Source organism: Tachypleus tridentatus, chromosome 7 (genome assembly GCF_004210375.1).
Source record: "Tachypleus tridentatus isolate NWPU-2018 chromosome 7, ASM421037v1, whole genome shotgun sequence".
NCBI classification, from domain to species: domain Eukaryota; kingdom Metazoa; phylum Arthropoda; class Merostomata; order Xiphosura; family Limulidae; genus Tachypleus; species Tachypleus tridentatus.
In genome coordinates, this window is record NC_134831.1 from 67119294 (window position 1) to 67138694 (window position 19401).

Consider the following 19401-nt stretch of genomic DNA (forward strand, 5'->3'; position numbering starts at 1 on the left):
CTTGTTTTCTTAAAGTGGTTCAGTAATATTTTTATTCTAGCAACTCAATTCATAAAGGGAATTTAAAAAGACAAACAAACTTAACTAACTCTGATATGGCTTAAACTATGACATATTCCATCAGGATACAGTAACCAAGAAGGAAGTAAGGCATATAGCATTTAAGTTGCAACCAAAGACGCATGGCTGATGTTCAAACAAAGTTTCAGTTATCACTTCTAAAAATTTACAATAAATGCATATAATTGTTTCACATGCTACTCAACCATTTCACATCAGGTCAAAGATTTTATTAACTCTTGATAATAAATACAAATGATTTTGATTTACTTGAATCCACAACGCAATGAAATTCTTGCAAGTGCAATTCATTATTTCACCTGAGAAAGTAATTTTGAAAGTTCTTGAATCGTAATTTTATATAAAATCAGTTACATGTTCAATAATATATTATTGTAGAGCTATACTAGTATAGAAAGTTACTTTTAAAAACACCATTAATTTCTATGTACTGACTCAGGCTAAGACGTACCATGAACTAAAATAATTTATGACAAATCCTACCAGTTTAAAAGCTTATACTGCTGATATACTGAAGTTTGATATAAATTGGGTATATTTAAAGTTAGCACCCTTCCCACTGAGACACACACACAGTTTTAGCATTATAGAAACTTTTAGTAAAATACTTACACATTTTGAAAAAATATTAACAAGACCTTCAAAGCTTTTAAACAGTCACTGGTTACATCCTTAAAGGTCTATTATATATTGATGGACACTTAGATCAAATGTTGCTTAATATATCTTTTAAAATGTTTTAATAAGTGACAGTTGTATGTGTTTATAAAACACCTTGCTTATTTAAGCCCTGATAAAACTACAGTTTGTGTACAATGAATGATTAAATAAAAGACCTGTACCTTTACAGTGTGTTTTAACAATGGGGGATCATTCCACCCAGGTTTTGACATTTCATAACTCCCCCCAGACGAATGTGTCAGCACCATTGGATTTGCAGGACTGGAATGAGGCATAGTGGCTACAAAAGATTATCAGATATAAGAACTCTCATGGACTCTGTCATTTTATTCCATCCATAAAATATAAACCTAAACTAATATACACCATGAAAAACTTAGATAACTATCATATGGAAATATTTAATTTCATTAGTGTGTCACAACCAGAAAAAACTTAGCCATATCAATTCTTAAGCTATGTTATTGCTTACAGAAGTAAACTTAACAAGAGACCTATATCCCAGTGTTGCCTGGAATGAATAAAATTAGTTCATTTTCAAAAGTTAAAAAGTGTGAAATCCCTAATATAAGCCTAAATTATATTACATGCACTGTCTTGAAAAAAAAAACCTTTGTAAAATTTGCTCCAAATTCATTTTCCCAATAACTGTTATCTATCACTTTGTTTCCATACTGTGTCCCCTTTTTAACCCTCTATTCAATATTCAAAAACTTTAAAATTACATCATCATCATGTGGTCAGTTATGTACTTTCTTAACATACTCTACAACTTCAGTGATCACAGAATAAATTGTTTTCTTTTTCACATGGAACATTTTTCTCAAATTCTTTAAAGAAATCTTTATACATAACTATATTTACCTCTCTGAAGACATAAAAAAGCCAAACAAATTTCAATGGATATATATATATATTTACACTCATGTGGGAACAAAAAAGCCTCACCATAGACTGAAACATATACAACTTTAAGTTTAGTTTTGTAGTGATCTGTGCTTGTTGATCTTTATTTTGCTTTATTTTCTTCCAGTTGAAAAAAAAATAGTTAATATTAATTTCCAATACGACAAAGCTACCCACTAAACTTTTTAAAATGCAATTCACCCAGTAACAAGTATCAGCTACCCACTAAACTTTTTAAAATGCAATTCACCCATTAACAAGTATCAGCTACCCACTAAACTTTTTAAAATGCAATTCACCCAGTAACAAGTATTAGCTGAGTAAATATACTTTATCTTCTTACTAATTAAAATCAGGTTGTACTGTTTCATAAGCCAGGTATACTCAGCATCTCACCATGTTTGACAAACTTTGGATATTTAGGTTAGTCCTTAAATATACTAAGTTAACAATGAAAAATAGTCTCAATAATAAAAGTACAATAATACAAAATTTAAAATACTGAAACTAGACACAATTTCTAACCAATACTGTTAATGGAAGTGACGTAAAGGAAAAAATAATTTAATTTTAAAAAGTGATTAAAAGTTGACATAAGTCATTCAGGAGGAATCTGGAATAGCTTCAGAATTTTCTGATACACACCTTATAAATCACACAGAAATCACTGCCAGTTTTTCACACAACTATACATCAAGCGATCTCTTCAGCAACATAATAATTATGTGTCTGTAAAGACAACAACTGATCTTAAAGAAAAAAAGCCTGATTTGTTTAGCTATGGTCAGGCATTATGAAACTTTTGTGCAAAAATTATAAGCTGATAAAATCAAACTTCTTTTTTATTATTTAATACAAGCAGCTCGTAACAAGGATCAATCTTGGATAAATACATCTTTGTATAAAAGATTCTGGGTGGGATTGTTTTAGACATCTTATAATAAAATTTAAAATGTCATGACTCTTTTACTTCTATATATGTATAATCAAACTTTGAGATTTGTACTGCCTTTTAAAAAGCTTAACTTATTTCCCACTTTGTCACAACACAACCAGGTCTCAAAAATTTATACACAAACTAATATCATAAATTACAGAATATAAGACATGGATACAGTACATACACTAAAGATGGGCAATTAATTCAGTCAAAATAACTGATTATCTATGGGCATCAATTACATTGATTAGTGACACAAGCTAATAAATTAATGAAAATTGTGATCAAATTGATTAATGTCAGGAAAATAAACTAATTAAAATTAAAATTTGATTATTCCAGTCAACAGTAATTAAAATATTTATTATTATTAATCATTACTCTTTTCCATCAATTAAAGTTTGTTCAGCTTTATCCTCTGCAGAGCTAATCCATTGGACTGTATCTGTGTAGTTGTATACTAATGTTACTATAATTCTAAATTTATTGTGTATGCACATGCTTCAAAAAAAAAAAAAAATACAGCCAACATTTGATAGTTCACAATAAATGCTTAAGTGTGATTGTCCCATCTCAAAATATTAAAAATTGTTTTACTTAATAATTTTACTGTACAAGAATATATACTGAGACTGAGAACAGTCTTATGTATGCTCTACATGTTTCGAAGTCTCACTGATTCGTCATCAACTTGCACTAGTTTATCTTTATACACCAAACTTATTTTTACTGCACTGTATTTTGAGACTAAAGGCAGTTTCAGTTTTTGAATATTTATTTTGTTATGAAACAAGTTTTATTTCTTTAATACATCTGCATGAAAACTTACACAAGTTTTGACCTTTCCTTAATTATTATGCACATCTTCAGAAAATTTTGTAAATCTTTAGCAGACATTACAAATCTGTTAGGACCAAAAAATCTCTGCTCTGCCAACCATGGGTACCAAAATTGAATGGAATCAATTAATGAGACCAACATTTAATCAATTAGGATATTTCGCTACTTGCCCAACTCTAATACACTGTTTGGCATAAACAATAAAAAAAACAATCTTAAATATACTGCAAGATAATGTTTAGAAACAGATAATTAGACTAAAGTTTTGCATGTAACAGTGAACAGTGTTATTTTTATTCATTAACTACCAAAACAAACAAACTATCTATGAATAACAAACTGTGTTTTTTCAATGTGTACAACTTAACATTTAAGAATTTCAGTTCTCCTCAGATCACATTTGAAAACTAAACAATATCTAATTCAGAATAACTGCAAGACAGAATAAAAGATTTCGCATGTCTCAGTTTAATAGCTGCATTTATTTCAATAGCTATTCACTACATTTAAAAATGGAACACAACACTAAGCTTGTTATCAATTTTGAACCAAACATGCGGACTTCAATTTTAATATTCTACATTCTGTTTAATTTGAGACTATTGTACAAAATGAGTATTATACAGACGATACTTTCCAGTTTTTTTATTCAGATTATTTAGTCATTAAGTATTAAGTTGTTGGTAAATAATACCTACTTGCAGGCTTGAAAAAAAAAGAAACTAATTTATTTAGACCAGATCCACTATTATGACAAATTTTGGTCACCCATTTAAAAAACTGATAAGCCACAGAAAATCATGTAATTTGTTGATATTTTAGAATGTGTGTTTTTTAAATTTGAATTTGAAGGATCTAAATTATTAACATTTCTCATCTAATATTCTAAAACTATTTTTACAGGCTATCAAATTTTAACACATATAACAGCTACAATGTCTTTTGGTAAACAAACCTGATGTGCCATAATTTGCTGTTTGATAAACTGAAGCTGGTGTGTTAGCTATGGTATAAGTAGAACCTGGAGCTCCATAACTAAGTGTTTGAAAAAAAAAAAATAGAAAAGAATTAAATCCAAATAAATATACAAGCACCAGGTAAGTTGAACTCTAATAACTTTTACTTAATATCCAAACATGGAAAAAGTATTTCCAACTGTTAATACAGCCAACACAATGGATAACTAATAACAAACTACTTTAAGCATACAAAAAATTCCAGTTCATTATGATTGAAAATAATCTGTATAATTTTTATATAAATAAATTTAAATATTACCACAACATTTTAACTCAGTATTCTTAAAATTAAATTCTTTTTATTATTTAATATAATTATATAATAATAATTATTATTATTACCTTGTTAATTTTTATTTTATTAATATTGTTTAAGTATCATTTGAAGAACATGTTGACCACCAATATTCTTTCCCTTTGACAATGCCCAATAAAAATTGTTATGAATAGATTTAGCATATCAAAATAAGTTTTTTTTTAATAATGTAAGTCAAAATTGTATAAAAGACAAATTATGACCATGAAATAACCTACAACATTAATACAAATATAATTTGCAAAGGAAAACATGAAATTAACTTTATGAAAATTACCTTTGTCCAGGGTTGTAGTAACTCTGTTGTACAGACTGGGGTTGAAAATATCCTGTCTGAGAATAAGGGACCTGGTTCTGAGAGTATTCATACTGAACTGATGAGTAGAAGTTTGAATGATACTGTGGGTCTTGATACACACTTGGATCATGAAGGTGACGAGGATATCTTTGTGATATGTGATGAGGTTGATCTAAGAAAAACGTACATGAAAATGTGTGCATGTGTATACAAGTAAAAAAATATCAAAATTAAAAAAAACCTTATCATTATTAACTCTAAATAGAAGATGTCTGTGGCCATAGTTCCCAAACATTTTGGGTATATCCCATCTATCAGACAAGTTCCAAATGGAGATGTCAAACTAGCCACCAACTATGGAGAATCAGTTAAAAGGTTAAGAACTGAGTGCTTGAACTCCCAACATTTCAACTCCTACTACCTTTTTTGCTGCAAATTCTGTAAAGGCAGTTACCCTTAATATTTAGATATAACCTTAAAGTAGAAATAAACTTTTCTCAGATTTATAGGATGTAAAACCCCCAAATTTAAACCTTTTCTTTGATATTACAAAATGTACAAAAAAAAAAATCACCCCAACAAACAAGCCAAAATATTTTTGTATTAGAAACATACCACACTACATTTTAATAACTTTAAGACACCCAACCTCCACCAACACAGCACTTACTTAAAGAGCTCTGGTTGGAAGACAGTGGTGGTGGTGGTGGAGGAGCTGCTGCTGGTTGACTAGACTGTTGCATGGGTGGTGCTACTGGTGACATAGGAGGACCAAGAGGACTTGATGGAGCTGGTGCTTGATACTGAGTCATGGTGGAAGGAGGATAGCCATATGATGATACAGAAGGAAACTGTGTGGAATATGGTGTTGCCTGAAGAAAAATGTAGGTAAAGCAAAAGGTAGCATCAGCTTCAGCTCAAAGTCATTCAATAAAACACTAAACAGGTGACTATAACTTTGGGCACCAATGTTTAACTGTTAAAAATGGATGAAATGAAAAAATAACACTTAACTTTTAAATTTCACACATTATATGTTAAGAGTTACAATGGAAAAAGCACTATTAAGATATTACTGATTTGTTTATATCACGATTGAAATATACAACTACACTCATGTTAATTTAGCACACCACTCTTTGATTTACCATGATTCAACTTGGAAATTACAAGATTTATGATTTTAAAATAACTGTTCTTTAAGTGTTTCAGTATTACTCCAGAGATAATTGATCATGCTGTTATGTTGATAACACAGGCCTGTGCACTTTTTTATAGGAAGGTCATATCAGGCTATCTGTTGTGTCTAACAAGGGGGAATACAGGCCTACAATGGTCATACTGCCTAACTTTTTCCATGTTCTACAGTAATTCTTGTATGCAGAATCCAAAAAGAATATCCATCACATACAGATTTTTCACAAAACGTCACATGTACTTTTACAGAAGTAAATCATTTTCATTAAACTTGGATCACATTTTGTTATGCTTAAAATGTTGACAACTGCTGACTATAGATTTCTCTAATAAACTCATGACTTTGAGTCTTAATCATTCTAAAACCCTACATAAAAATAAAAACATTTCATTGTGGTAAACAAAATAATTTGATCAAAGTAAGAGTTCCTTTTTCTTCCCAATTTGTATAAAAACCCTTACATGATACAGAATATATTATTTACAATACCTATATAGCTGAATTATGAAAAATACATTATTTAACCCAAAACAACTTTTATGAAGTTTAAATTTGCAGGCCTGTGTAATTATCATTCTCACATTTTCTTTTGGCAACATCCACTGCATTTTTTTGGGCTACTCTTTAATATCATATTGGAATTTGACTGTCACTCTTATAATGCACCAATGAACATAAAATATGGAGCATAATCTCTTTTTGTTGGTAAGGAGACGTGGACCACAGAAACTTGGATCCACAGTCCAGCATGTTAATCATTGAGCCATATTCAACCCATTAATTTTTTACAAAAATAAATTACTACCTGAGGCATAGTTGGAACCTGGGATACAACTTGAGATTGAGTTTGTTGTTTGTTCTGGGACACCTGTTGCTCTGAAGTCACTGCACTCTTTATCTCAACATGTTGAAATGGACAGTTTGGTGACTGCAGACCAAGACATTGATAAATTCTGTCTTGTAGTAATGCCAGAGATGGCTGTAAGAAAATAACAGTATCAACCTTTATAGAAATTAAGATTTCCTCTTTTCTTTTTTCTTTCTTGCATTTATGTCAATAAACTTAAATTTCCCACACAGTCAAAGATATTCACTGGATATTTCCTAAAAGCTGCATATTAAACTGTAATAAGTTAATGTTAAAAGATCAACCACAGCATCTTAAAATAATTTTTTTTTACAATGTTAGTCAAGAACTAACTATACACAAAAATGCTGCAATCATATTTTCATCAATACTAAACAAAAAAAAAAAACGACAAAATACCTCAAAATAATTAAAAAAACATCTCATCCTACCTCAGATGTGTCAACTAGATAGGTGACAGCACTAGATAAACTTCCTTGAGCAGCAAGAAGAGCAGCATACCTCCCAAGTAGAGATGACAGTGTTCCTGTTTTTAATTGTGGAGACTGTCCTCCCATCAGTTCTACAGCCTTTCTTAGTACCATAACTTGTTCTACCAGTTCCTATAACAGGAAAACAAAGATTCCTTTAACTAATACATTTTTATTATAAACTACAAAAAGATACTGTATGTCACTTTTAATACTTTTTCCTGTCAAGAAAAAAAGAATAATAAAAAAAACTGATGCTTATTACAAATACAGTTTACTTTCAATCAGACATGTGACTGTTCAGTTTACAATAAGCATTAAATGTGGTTTATCATGACTCCAATATTAAAAAAGAAAAAAGTGAGTTTTAGTAACTGACATAGAAAATAAATCTTATAATTTTAAAAACTCCTCTTTATACAGGTACAGTATATCCTATATTTTAAATAAACTTGGGAAAAAAATATATTTTGAGAAAATTTCTCATTGATACAAAGATCTGGATACTTAGGAAAAGGATTAAATTTTATGTAGACTGTTCCATGTTTCAGGTCATTTAATGGTTTTTACAAATATACTTATTTGAGAACTTACCAAATAGGGTATGAGTGAGGGATTGCCTCATAGTATTATTAAGAGTAGATAGGTTTAGCAGCTAAAAATCCTGAGTATCATATACAACTCTCCAACGTGTCACAATGTAATTATTACTCAAACATCTGTGAATCACACATGATATTCAACTATTCAAGCCTCGAACACTGAACCAAAACAATCAGTTCATATTGGCATATTCACAAGCATCAGATGCATATCAAGTAAACATATGCTGTGAATCACATGACGCACAAGACCCTTCAACATCTAATTCTCCTGTTTTACCCTTTTACTTGAAAAAATCCTATAAATTTATTTTCTAAAAATCATTGCTTAAAAAACAATTAAAATACACATATTCTAACAAACCTCCTGGCTCAGGGAGAAGATTAAGTGATCATTGTTCAGCCAACACGTCAATCTCTATATGACTGATTCTGTGCTACTGGTTCACACCGATTAGATTTCATCACAGCCAGGACATGAATCCTTGGTTCAATGTTGTTGTTTGTTTTCTTTCCTCAAAATCACTAAATGCCATATTTTACTGTTATATTCCTATTTATTTGTTTTAATACTACTCCTGCAGTGTCTTAATTATTACCATCTCGAGAATATCAGTTAAAACTTCAGTATCACAAGGGTTGTGCTTTTCCAAATTAATAAAACTTTTGATAAAAAGCAGTAATAAGCAGTGAAAATGCTACTAACTTCAAATAAATACATTTTGAATTTTTAGTCTTCCAAGTATATAAAACAGCAGAAACACTGCTGTCTAAACAGATACTTTTACCACTAATTAGTATTTGTAGTATTTATATTTCATTGTGAAAAAAATTTAAGTATTTTTTTTTCTTGGAATTACTGCACAGAAAGTGTTTGGATTGTGCTCTTTAATCATTCACAACTCATTATATAAAAATGATTTAATGTATAGATAAACATTTTCATAATCAATAAAGATATAATCAAACCCTCACAATGAAAGGAGTTCTAACTGTGAAGATAGTACCTTTTACTTAAAGTAAATTTTGTTATTATTGATTTTTGCTTGTGGTACAATTTAATAGATGGCACCATATTTCATGAGCCTTCATCGCCAATTTTGGCATTAAGATCTTGATATATTTCAGTGCAAAAGATGTCACCACTGTATTTATTACTTTGGTCACATACAAAGATAGATAATCCCACCATTGCACCATTATAGCAAGATGCACATGTATGGGTGTGTGCAAAAAGACTATTTCAACAGTCAAGCAAAAATTAACATTAAAATAGGGGACTGCATTAAAACAGCAAGCCTAAACCAGTGATGAAAAAAAATATTTAAAAACAGGCCTTGCCAACTACAATAAAAATACTACATAAATTAAAAAGATAACCAGGCTACAGGCTATAATGTAGGATATAAGATGTGCCCTAAGTTTTGGAGGTATAGGCAGAAGTGAGACCCACACTACACTGGAGATATCACGTCTACCAGTTTTAACTTTCATTCTCTTGTTTCACACATTTAAAGAGTGAGAGATGTGTGTGCTCAAACTCACAACATCACTCATTTATATGATCCTTCACTGTCTTCAGAGTGTTGTAAAAAAATGACTGTTCTCCAAAGAAATATAAAATGATTGTTTTCTTATAGCAAAGCCACATTGTGCCATCTGCTGAGTCCACCAAGAGGAATTAAGCCCCTGATATCAGCACTTAAATCTGTAGACTTATCGCTGCACCAGTGAGGGACAAATAAAAATAAAGTGAAAATAAGGTGAGGACCATGGGGGGTAAAAACAAGGCAACCTTACCTCTTGGGATTGGCATTCTATCTTCCATTGTAGTAGTAAAGGCCAAAATTCATAATTAATTAGTAGTACAATAGACAAATGATACTAGTATAAAAAGTACACAAGCCTAACTAAGTTATCTTAACTAGTATAACTCCCAATCTCCACACATTATGCAAGTACTAATTTTCAGACTTAACTCTACATAACAGCTTCTATATTTCTGTGCAATAATGGTGTTCATACATACATGTAAATAGTGTCAAGTTGTTTAAAAGACATTAAAAGTTTAAAATATTCATCAGAATCTTCAAGCAAGAAATTCTTAATTGTTACTTGTTTATATATATTATATATATTTATATAATATGTTTTGAATTTACCACAAAAAATGTTAAATTAAAGTATTAAAATATTTTGTGGTAATTACAAGAATGTATTACATAAAAGTTAAGTAGGAATTTGAGTTCCAATTACATTTATTTGGCTCTGATTAAACAGAATTCCATTAGATGATTGGTTAAGTCCAAATGCTAAGTTAATATAAAAAATGTCCAATTATTTAAATACTAATTACTCTATATTTGGTTTAACATGTGTGTGTTTAGTTACCTACTGATTATGACAATAACTTTATGAATGAAAAAAATTGCTTGAAATATCCAATACATACATACATATTATCATGCACATGCACACAATTACATGGCATCATTCAAACAAAGTTAGCACAGAATAACAATTATGACTTCCTCTAATCTCCCAAAAAATTAACTGTCTGAAAACATTTTCAAAAACAAATGCTTCAACAAAAATCTATTTCAGAATTACATAACATGAAAACAAAGTGGACAGAAATTACAACTTCCATACCATAAGTTTAACTTTCAACTTTACAGACATGTGACAGAACTTTCAATAACCAAAAATGAGCTTTATAAATTGAGAACAGGCAACACCTACATTTATTATTCTCAACCACAATTAATAAACCTTAAGGGTATATGTCAATCAAGATGCTCACAACCTTGAGACATTACAGCCACTTAGTCAAGAAAACATTGTACATGATAGCAAAACATCTTTTACGTATATAAGCAAAAACTTCTGCTGTTTTACACAAACATTATCATCACTTTTATACCACTTGTGCATAACTGTAGTAATAAGGCTTTTTTCTTTATCACACTTCTTTCAAAAACACCAGTAAACATCTTAGATTATAAAAAATATGTGCTTACCTGTAATGAATCTGGTGAATCAATCTTGTTCTGAGTCCTCACCCAACAGTTTGCCAACTTCTCATAATTACCAGCACAGATGTAACACAGCATAGCATTCTGTATCATGACTCTATTCTGTTCAGCTTCAAGTCGTCCACCCAGTGTTTCTATAACATTTGAATTGAACTCAATACTATAGACCTAACTATTAACATAAGGCATATTTTAGAAATGTACTATCAATGGTCTAATTTTTTTTACCAATCTTCTTCATAAAAAAATAAAATTTAAAAACTTAAGTTTCTTTTAAATTTTCTCGCAAAGTTACACAAAAACTACCTCAACATAACAGTTCTTGATTATAAACTGATAGGCTAGGAAGAAGACAGATAATAAATAGCATCCTCCAAAAACTCTTTGTCTGCTCTTTTACAATATAAAAGTTAATTTTGTATGTCAAGTACAGTATATGTCCATCATTATGAATAGCATTGTTAAAATACAAATGTTAAGACATGAAATGTTCTTTACAAACACCTGACCACAGACTGTGGATTTTCTCTGAGTAGACAATATAGACCTAATGTTTTATGGGCTTTAACTCATACAAAAAATAAGTTTCCAGATATGGGTAGGTTTTAATAGACCAGGGTACAGTGTAACACTTAGGAAGAAAGATTTTTACATAAATATTTTTCCTAGTTTTGTTTTCAATATATATATATCATTTATATATATATCATTTGTGTGGCTGTCTGTCTGTGTAACCCAGGTACTAATCTAGATATTTTGCAAATACACTTTTACTGGGATTCCCCAAAAGCAAACCCTAAATTTGGCATTAATTTACATTATTGTACAGAAGTAAGCAAGCCTACTAATAACCATCCCTAACTGGATTAAATAAACTTGTTTTATAGCAGCAATGACCATTAAACTGAAAAAGGGCAAAAAAGTAATTCAAGTGTTAGATTTGTATTATAACAATGATGTAAATGTGAGCTATAGGCCCACAGGTTTACTAATATTTATTTTCATACATTTTATTTCCAAAGAAGACATACCCAGGTACAGACCACCTGCTCACTCTGTTAACACATAAATCAAATGATGCAACAAAGTAACAAAAAACAACAACCATGAACCATTACCTAAACACAAATACAGAATTAAACTTTTGTCAAGAACAATAAAACATTTAATAAAAGTTCCATTCTCTAACACAATACATTAAATAAGAATTATTACTATCAGTTTTATTTCTGAAACCCTATAGAACAAATAAAAACATTATATTAACTAAAGATTTTTTAAAAAAAAAATATGATTATTCTCATTGCAGTTTCACTCATTTACCTACCACATAAAACTGTAAATTCTTCAGGCTTAGCATAAGCTAAAACAGCTGCTAAAGCTTCTTTCCAACAATCAATATCACAATGGTCAACAACATGATTCCAATCAGAGGTTACCACTGCAGAGATCAACTAAAAATTACAAAAATGATTTTAATTGTATTAAAAAAATTGTTGACTAAATCATAATTTTATCAAAACAAGAACATTATACTTTTTCTAAAGATGGGACCATAATTTCTTTTCCTTTTTTTTCCATCTTTATTGTTTGCTTTATGAATTTTGCTAAAAGCTGCATGAGGGTTATCTGTGCTAGTCACCACCACCTACTGCCAACTCTTGGGCTACTCTTTTATTAACAAATAGGAGGATTGACTGTCACCTTATAATTCCCCCACAGCTGAAAGGGCGAGCATGTTTGGTATGACGGAAATTCTAACCTGCAGCCCTTACATTACAAGTCAAGAGCCCTAAGTACATGGGCCACACCAGAGCCACCTTTACTTTTAACAATACTTAGTTACAAAAAAATTCATGTTTTTTATTTGACCTGCTTTTAAATAGGTATAAAACTATTTTCACACAGTTATTTTCTCTGCTTAATTCTATTTTTTTCAGTTTTTAATTTTCATCAACAATAAACTGCTAAGACCTGAAGAGTAGAAAAAAAAAGCCTGTTACAAATTAACTGTTCAATTTTATTAATAGAAAACTCTCACAACCATGAGAACCTTTCTAATCCATTAATAAAGAAACTTAAAATGTTAAATTTGGCATACATTCATGGTAATAAAAATCAAAATAAAATTAGCCATAAAGTATATAGCAGGGTATTATTTCAAACCAAAGAGAACCTTACAAAGAAAAATTGACTAACAGTAAACTCTACCAGTTAAAATCACACACACAAATCCATGTTAGTTAATTACAAGACAACCAACCTAAGAAACATTTTCTTACTTTTACAGAATCAGAATGCATTGCCTTGAAGTAACACTTCTGTGTCTGATGTAAAAGACTTTGTCCACCCGCCTGAGCAAGTATAATAGCATCTGCCCAGCGTTCATCTTTGAGGCACAACTGTACTGCCGCTGCAACATTTCCAGTCAGCAAGGCCCTACTAAGCATACCATCTATGTCATCTATAAGGAAAATTCACACCAGATGAACTAGAATACATATTACAAATTTTGTTTTAGTAAAACAAGAAAGTTTAAAAATGATCAAATGAAGATACTGCATTCGTGCAGTAAATGACATTTTAAATAGGCAACAAGCTCTTTTAACCAATGCTTTATCTTGCTCACAGGTTTAATTCCATCTGTTTGAAAATAAGTTGAAAGGTTCACTATCAAACTTGCACATAAACGTATATTACAACAATTGTCACAGATAAGAGACGAATTTACTGTATCAATAGTTTACACAGGTTACGTCAAATTATTTTCTTACCTTTATCAGTTTTTATAGTCATTGGTGTGAGGTCAACATTTTCTTCTTTAGAGGCGATGTTATCAAAAAGTAAACTGCCTTCATCCCCTTCTGCTACCTGATAAAACAAAGAAAAACTGAACAAAAGAAATGTATTCCTCAAAGAATAAATATTCAAAGATTATCAACCTAGAGAAACATAAGCCATTTCCTTCTTTGTATAACAAAAATTACAGTACGCAGTTTTGTAACTCAAGACTATAAACTTCACAACAACCGTACTCGGAAGAGATTCAAATACATAAAGCATTTTTAACACTGTCTACCGCAATATACTTCTTGAAACAAAGCCAACTACACAAAATAATTTCATTCCTTAGCTTTAAATACAATACATTATAAAGAGCATAAAATACTTCTTCACTAAACACTTGGTTTTTAATGTAGATGCATAAATTTATAGAAACTTTACATCACTGAAAACTCATTAAACAGTAAAATTTGTAAAGTAAATTAACTACATTGCTTTTTATATGTACATATTTCAGATACAAAAGTGAATTATATGAATAATTCTTGAATTTTCACTTGCATTGCCAAATAACTTATTACATTGCATCTCTTATCTAATATAAAAAGCCAACCACTGTATCGTTTTTGCTTTTAAATGTGATTTGTGTTTAATAGCATAGTACTATTCACAAAGAAATGCACAATAGAATTCTACTCACGACTTCTTCCACTAAATATTAGCCCTTACTAATCAAAATACGCCCATTTAACACTCTTTTGTCAGTTTTTTTTTTATTATTATTACAGTTTATTAAATTCATTTTTCTAATATGAAAATATAAGAATACAATGTCTATTTTCTTACTCTAAATGACAGAAAAGTAAGAATAACTCTCATATACAGTTTAGTATTATACAGACAAAAGTTGGAGATGTCTTGGAAAACATTTTATGTACTGTTCTCTTTTTGGTATAAAATGTGAGTGGCCACTTAGTTTAAAAGCAAGAATTTAACATTCTACAAATATTAATGTACATGTTACTGAATTGTAACAATATAAAAATAATCCAGTATAATTAATCAAAATCTGCTCAAGAAACAATTCAGTAAACAGAAAACAACAGTATCGTTTTCTCTAAATGACAACAAAAAATAAAAAGATGGAAGAATAAACTTACATCAGTAGACAGTGATGAAATTTTATTGGACATATCATCATCTACACTATTTTCATTACTATCAACTTTGCTTTCATTCTTCTTTATCATCGTATTTATCTATTAAAAAAAAAGGAAAAAATATAAGAATGCTTGAATCTAAATCCAAAGATAAACTTAAACACTGGAGAAAATGAATTACAACATTAATAGGAACAATCTCCACAAAACAATACTGGAAACTGACCATTAAAAACAAAATATATATTTTTCTTATTAATAATCTTTCAACACAAAATATCAATTCAATAGAGGAAACATTAATCAATCACATTCAATAATCCTCTATTAATCAGTCATGCAAGTTCATGAAATATAATTATGCAAGTATCACAGTTATAATGGTGGGTGTAACATCATGAGCATACAGTTCTTTGTTTCCTACTGTTTAGTTTTTTTTAACCATTATGTTCCAATATGTTAAATATAACTAGATATACTTCCATAGTCCCCAAAATTGTTCTATTTCAAAAGTAAATAAAATAAAAATTAGGAATAACAAATTTCTTATTTCTTGCTTTTGAAGTTCATGTGTTATGCTGCATTGTAGTCTACATAGTGCATAATTCTTCTCATGAATTGTGGCATGTATACATTTCTCCAATATTACGACAGTGCAACTGCAATGTTAAGCATCACTTAAGCAACATCATGCTAATGTCTACTGACTGACTGACAACACAATGTACAGTGGTACAAGTGGTTAAAACAAGTGACCCTTCTCAGCAGCTCATGGCCCCATTTAAGAGATATTAAAATCCTTTTATTTCCCTTCAATAATTCAGTCAGTCAGTACATTTTAGCACAATTTCAATGTATAATTTGGGAATATTTGATATTTACAGCATCAGTACACTGTATTTATAGTTTATAGAGTGAATATGATAAATGTTTTCCAAGAACTTCATTGTCCAATCAGTCTGAATGTTTTTCAATAATGACTTTAACACTTACCATATTTAAGATCAGCTTACATATACACAGTTTCAAGGATGATAGCAATGATAAATTTAACTCACTGAAAACACCAACCTTGTATTTAGTTAGTGCAGTGAAAATAAACAGATTATAAATCTTTAGAGAAAAAAAAATGTTTGAAGTGTATTTAGGAAGCTTTAGAAATTATACACATGAAAGTTAACATTTTTGAGATGAAGAAAAGTATTTTTGATCTTAACATGAAAATCACATTGAAGTTGGACTAGTCAAAAAGACTTGATATATTCACAGACAAATCTTATTAGAAATACATCACTAACAAACCTGGTTTTTGTACATGAAAAATCCATAATGTTTACTGAAGGTCTGTCGAATTTTGTGAAGATATACTTACTATATCAAAAGTTTTAGTACCACAACTATAACAAGTACATAATGATTGCATGGTTGGTCAATTAGAACAAGCCAATGTAGAGAGAGTTAAAAAGCATCTGATAAGATCAGTATCCATTCACTGTGCCACATGGTTGTTATAGATGATGTGCGATATAATAATAAAACTGTGAGTGACATTAATTTTGAAAAACATGTCATAATAAGAAAGGTGTACTTTCATGATAAATCTCCTCAAACAATGAAAGAAACGTATCAATTAATCCAATGCATATAGAGCTAAACCAATAATGTCTGTAAAGCTTTACACAGTAATGTTTACTATAATTTTAACTTACTACTTGTATTTTCACAACATTTGGCATGCATTTAGTAATCGCAAGTCTTTTGTACACAGAAAATCAAATTTTAATACAGTATTTCTATAAAAATTGTGCGGTTTTTTAAAAAACTTACTAAAGTCAGTATGAGTCAAAAGTGATTTTAATGTAAGAATAAAAAATACTAAATCCCATATTAGTTTTCAATAATGTAACTTCTAGAATCCCTACAAGAATATCAAAAATTCTTTTGTAAAGCTTCATCTTTTATCTCTTAATTTCTCTATCCTAACAATAAACTGTAGCAAAATAATCAACATATGTTGAATAGTTCAAAAATATGAAATAGTTAACAGTTTTTTTTGGAACATTTCAAAAAAATTCTGTTTCAACTTTTAATTTAAATTCATAATTTCATTTGTTAACTTTTGATGCTTTTTTATTAAATGTTAGTTGTTTTTAACTTTAGAGCACTCATTTTCCTCAATCAAAAGAAATAAATAATAGCAGAGCCCATTAGCTGTTCTAATTTGTTCCTATAGTGTAACAGAAAAATAAATTGCTTAGGTAAGAGTAGCAATAACATCATGAAATTAAAAAAAAAGCAGATGTGCAAACACTAAATTGTAAATCATGCAATAATGAAATTCTTGTTTACATATATGATAGCAGAAAAACTTTTTTTATTACAAGACTTGCAATCCCCTACATCAAAATTTTTATCCTGTGTGCATGTAGATTTGTATTAGGGGGTCACAATTTTCCTGTTTTGCCTCCATTTCTTGTCATGGAGGATTTTATTTTCTTCCATTGAAATGTACAGAAAAAATTTGGGCAGCTGAATTTGCTGCACATAATGGAGCAAAACAAAAGTGAAGAGGTCACATGCAGATTTAATGTTTACAGAGTAATTGGCATGTTTTTGTCTTTGGACAAGACAAACAAGAAAGAATTTAACATATATTATTATAATGGCTGCAAATTGCTATTAGCTACCATGCACTGCATTCCTATCAATTGCTTTTACATCAAGTATGCATTGGCCCTGCACGTAATTTGCTAGCATCAATAAATGAAGATTAATCTAACAGAGAAACTGTCAAAAAAACAAAATAGTTGTTTTACTTCATAATTTTCGCTTAATTTCAATATAAAATAATGGTTTGGCTAAAGTTAGCATCAGTATCGGGAAAATAATAAACAATAAAATACATTAGAAAAAACATTTTTGGTATTCACTTACAGGTATCCCTTGATTTACAAACATTGTTTATTTCTTCCTATAACATAATTGACTTTTATGGGTATCTTTTTCAATTTGTGTTTGCATTTTTCACTAAGTTAAAAAAATTTCACTTATGAAATTTAAATAGGTGAGAAGTTTTTCTTCTTTATAATGCTGCAATACCTTCAGTTACAAAACCATTTTTCACTAATATCTAACTCAAATTCACTACAGTGCTATGGATGAAATGTCAAACAGCACACTACTTTTTCATTAAGCAACATTAAAAAATCCTCTGCTGCAAGAATCTCATGCAGAAATGATACACAAGTGTGACCAAAACTTTTGAAAGGAAAAGCATCCTCAAATTGTTTACCTTTAAAATAAAAGAAAAAGTATCATATGATGTGCTCTTTAAGAACATATCCCCTTCATAAATTGAGATATCTGTAGAAAATTCTAGAGATTATACATATGATATGTGGAAATCACAAGATGAAAAAAGTAGTTTTACTCCTTGCATGAAAATAAACACAAAATCTGTTCAAAATAGCTAGACAGAAGTAAATTGATGAAAAATGAAAGGTTATCTTGGGACATAAAAAGTTGCTTATCATAAAAACTGCAAAATAATAAATGTGAAACTGAAAATTTGTACGTATGTCCCCACTGACCCAATAAACCTCTAAGCCAGATTTGGTGAAAATCCATTAAAAGATAAAGTTGTGGTAACTGCTACCTTTGCCTCCACCCAAAAGACCATTTAGTGAGACATTCCCCACCCAAAAAGTCAAGAATAATAACGATAATTAATTTATTAAAATAATAATAAAAAAAACACACCACTTAATCCTAATAACAATCCACCAAGGACTAAGAGGAACTACAAAGTTCTGAACACTAGTTGAGAGAACTCTTGGTTCTCTCTCTAAACTGAACCCCTGCCACGTTAGTTTAGTTTAGTTAGTTGTGGTAAAAAAATGCAAAACACACCCATGAAACACCTGAAAATTTGCATATATCCCCAAATGTAACTAATGAACCTCCATACCAATTTTGGTGAAAATCCAATCCCTACCCTGCCAAGTAGTTATATGCAGTCCAACAGACAGTACTATTATATACATATATTTATATACATTCTCATTTTGATTTTTTATGTACAACAGACTTTTAATGTTTATAAAAGTTTGCCAAATTTCTTAAACATGCACTCAGCTAAATCAGTGTTCTAATCTACAACAGCCTCAATATTTTTAGACTCGTGCAAATGGACTGAGCCAAGCA

General features: G+C 29.8%; 1 protein-coding gene across 5 annotated transcripts in view; it reads right to left on the bottom strand.

Moving 5' to 3' along the window:
* Sec31 (COPII coat complex component secretory 31) overlaps nt 1–19401 on the bottom strand; it is a 66758-nt gene that overhangs the window by 6604 nt on the left and 40753 nt on the right. For all 5 annotated transcript variants that reach the window (XM_076512223.1, XM_076512219.1, XM_076512220.1 and 2 more), the window contains 11 exons: nt 15199–15297; nt 14029–14125; nt 13537–13718; nt 12582–12708; nt 11240–11388; nt 7579–7749; nt 7085–7258; nt 5752–5953; nt 5061–5253; nt 4404–4483; nt 924–1042 (listed from right to left, as the gene is read on the bottom strand). In XM_076512223.1, the coding sequence (XP_076368338.1) occupies nt 924–1042; nt 4404–4483; nt 5061–5253; nt 5752–5953; nt 7085–7258; nt 7579–7749; nt 11240–11388; nt 12582–12708; nt 13537–13718; nt 14029–14125; nt 15199–15297 (1593 nt within the window). The remainder of the gene's footprint in view (nt 1–923; nt 1043–4403; nt 4484–5060; nt 5254–5751; nt 5954–7084; nt 7259–7578; nt 7750–11239; nt 11389–12581; nt 12709–13536; nt 13719–14028; nt 14126–15198; nt 15298–19401) is intronic.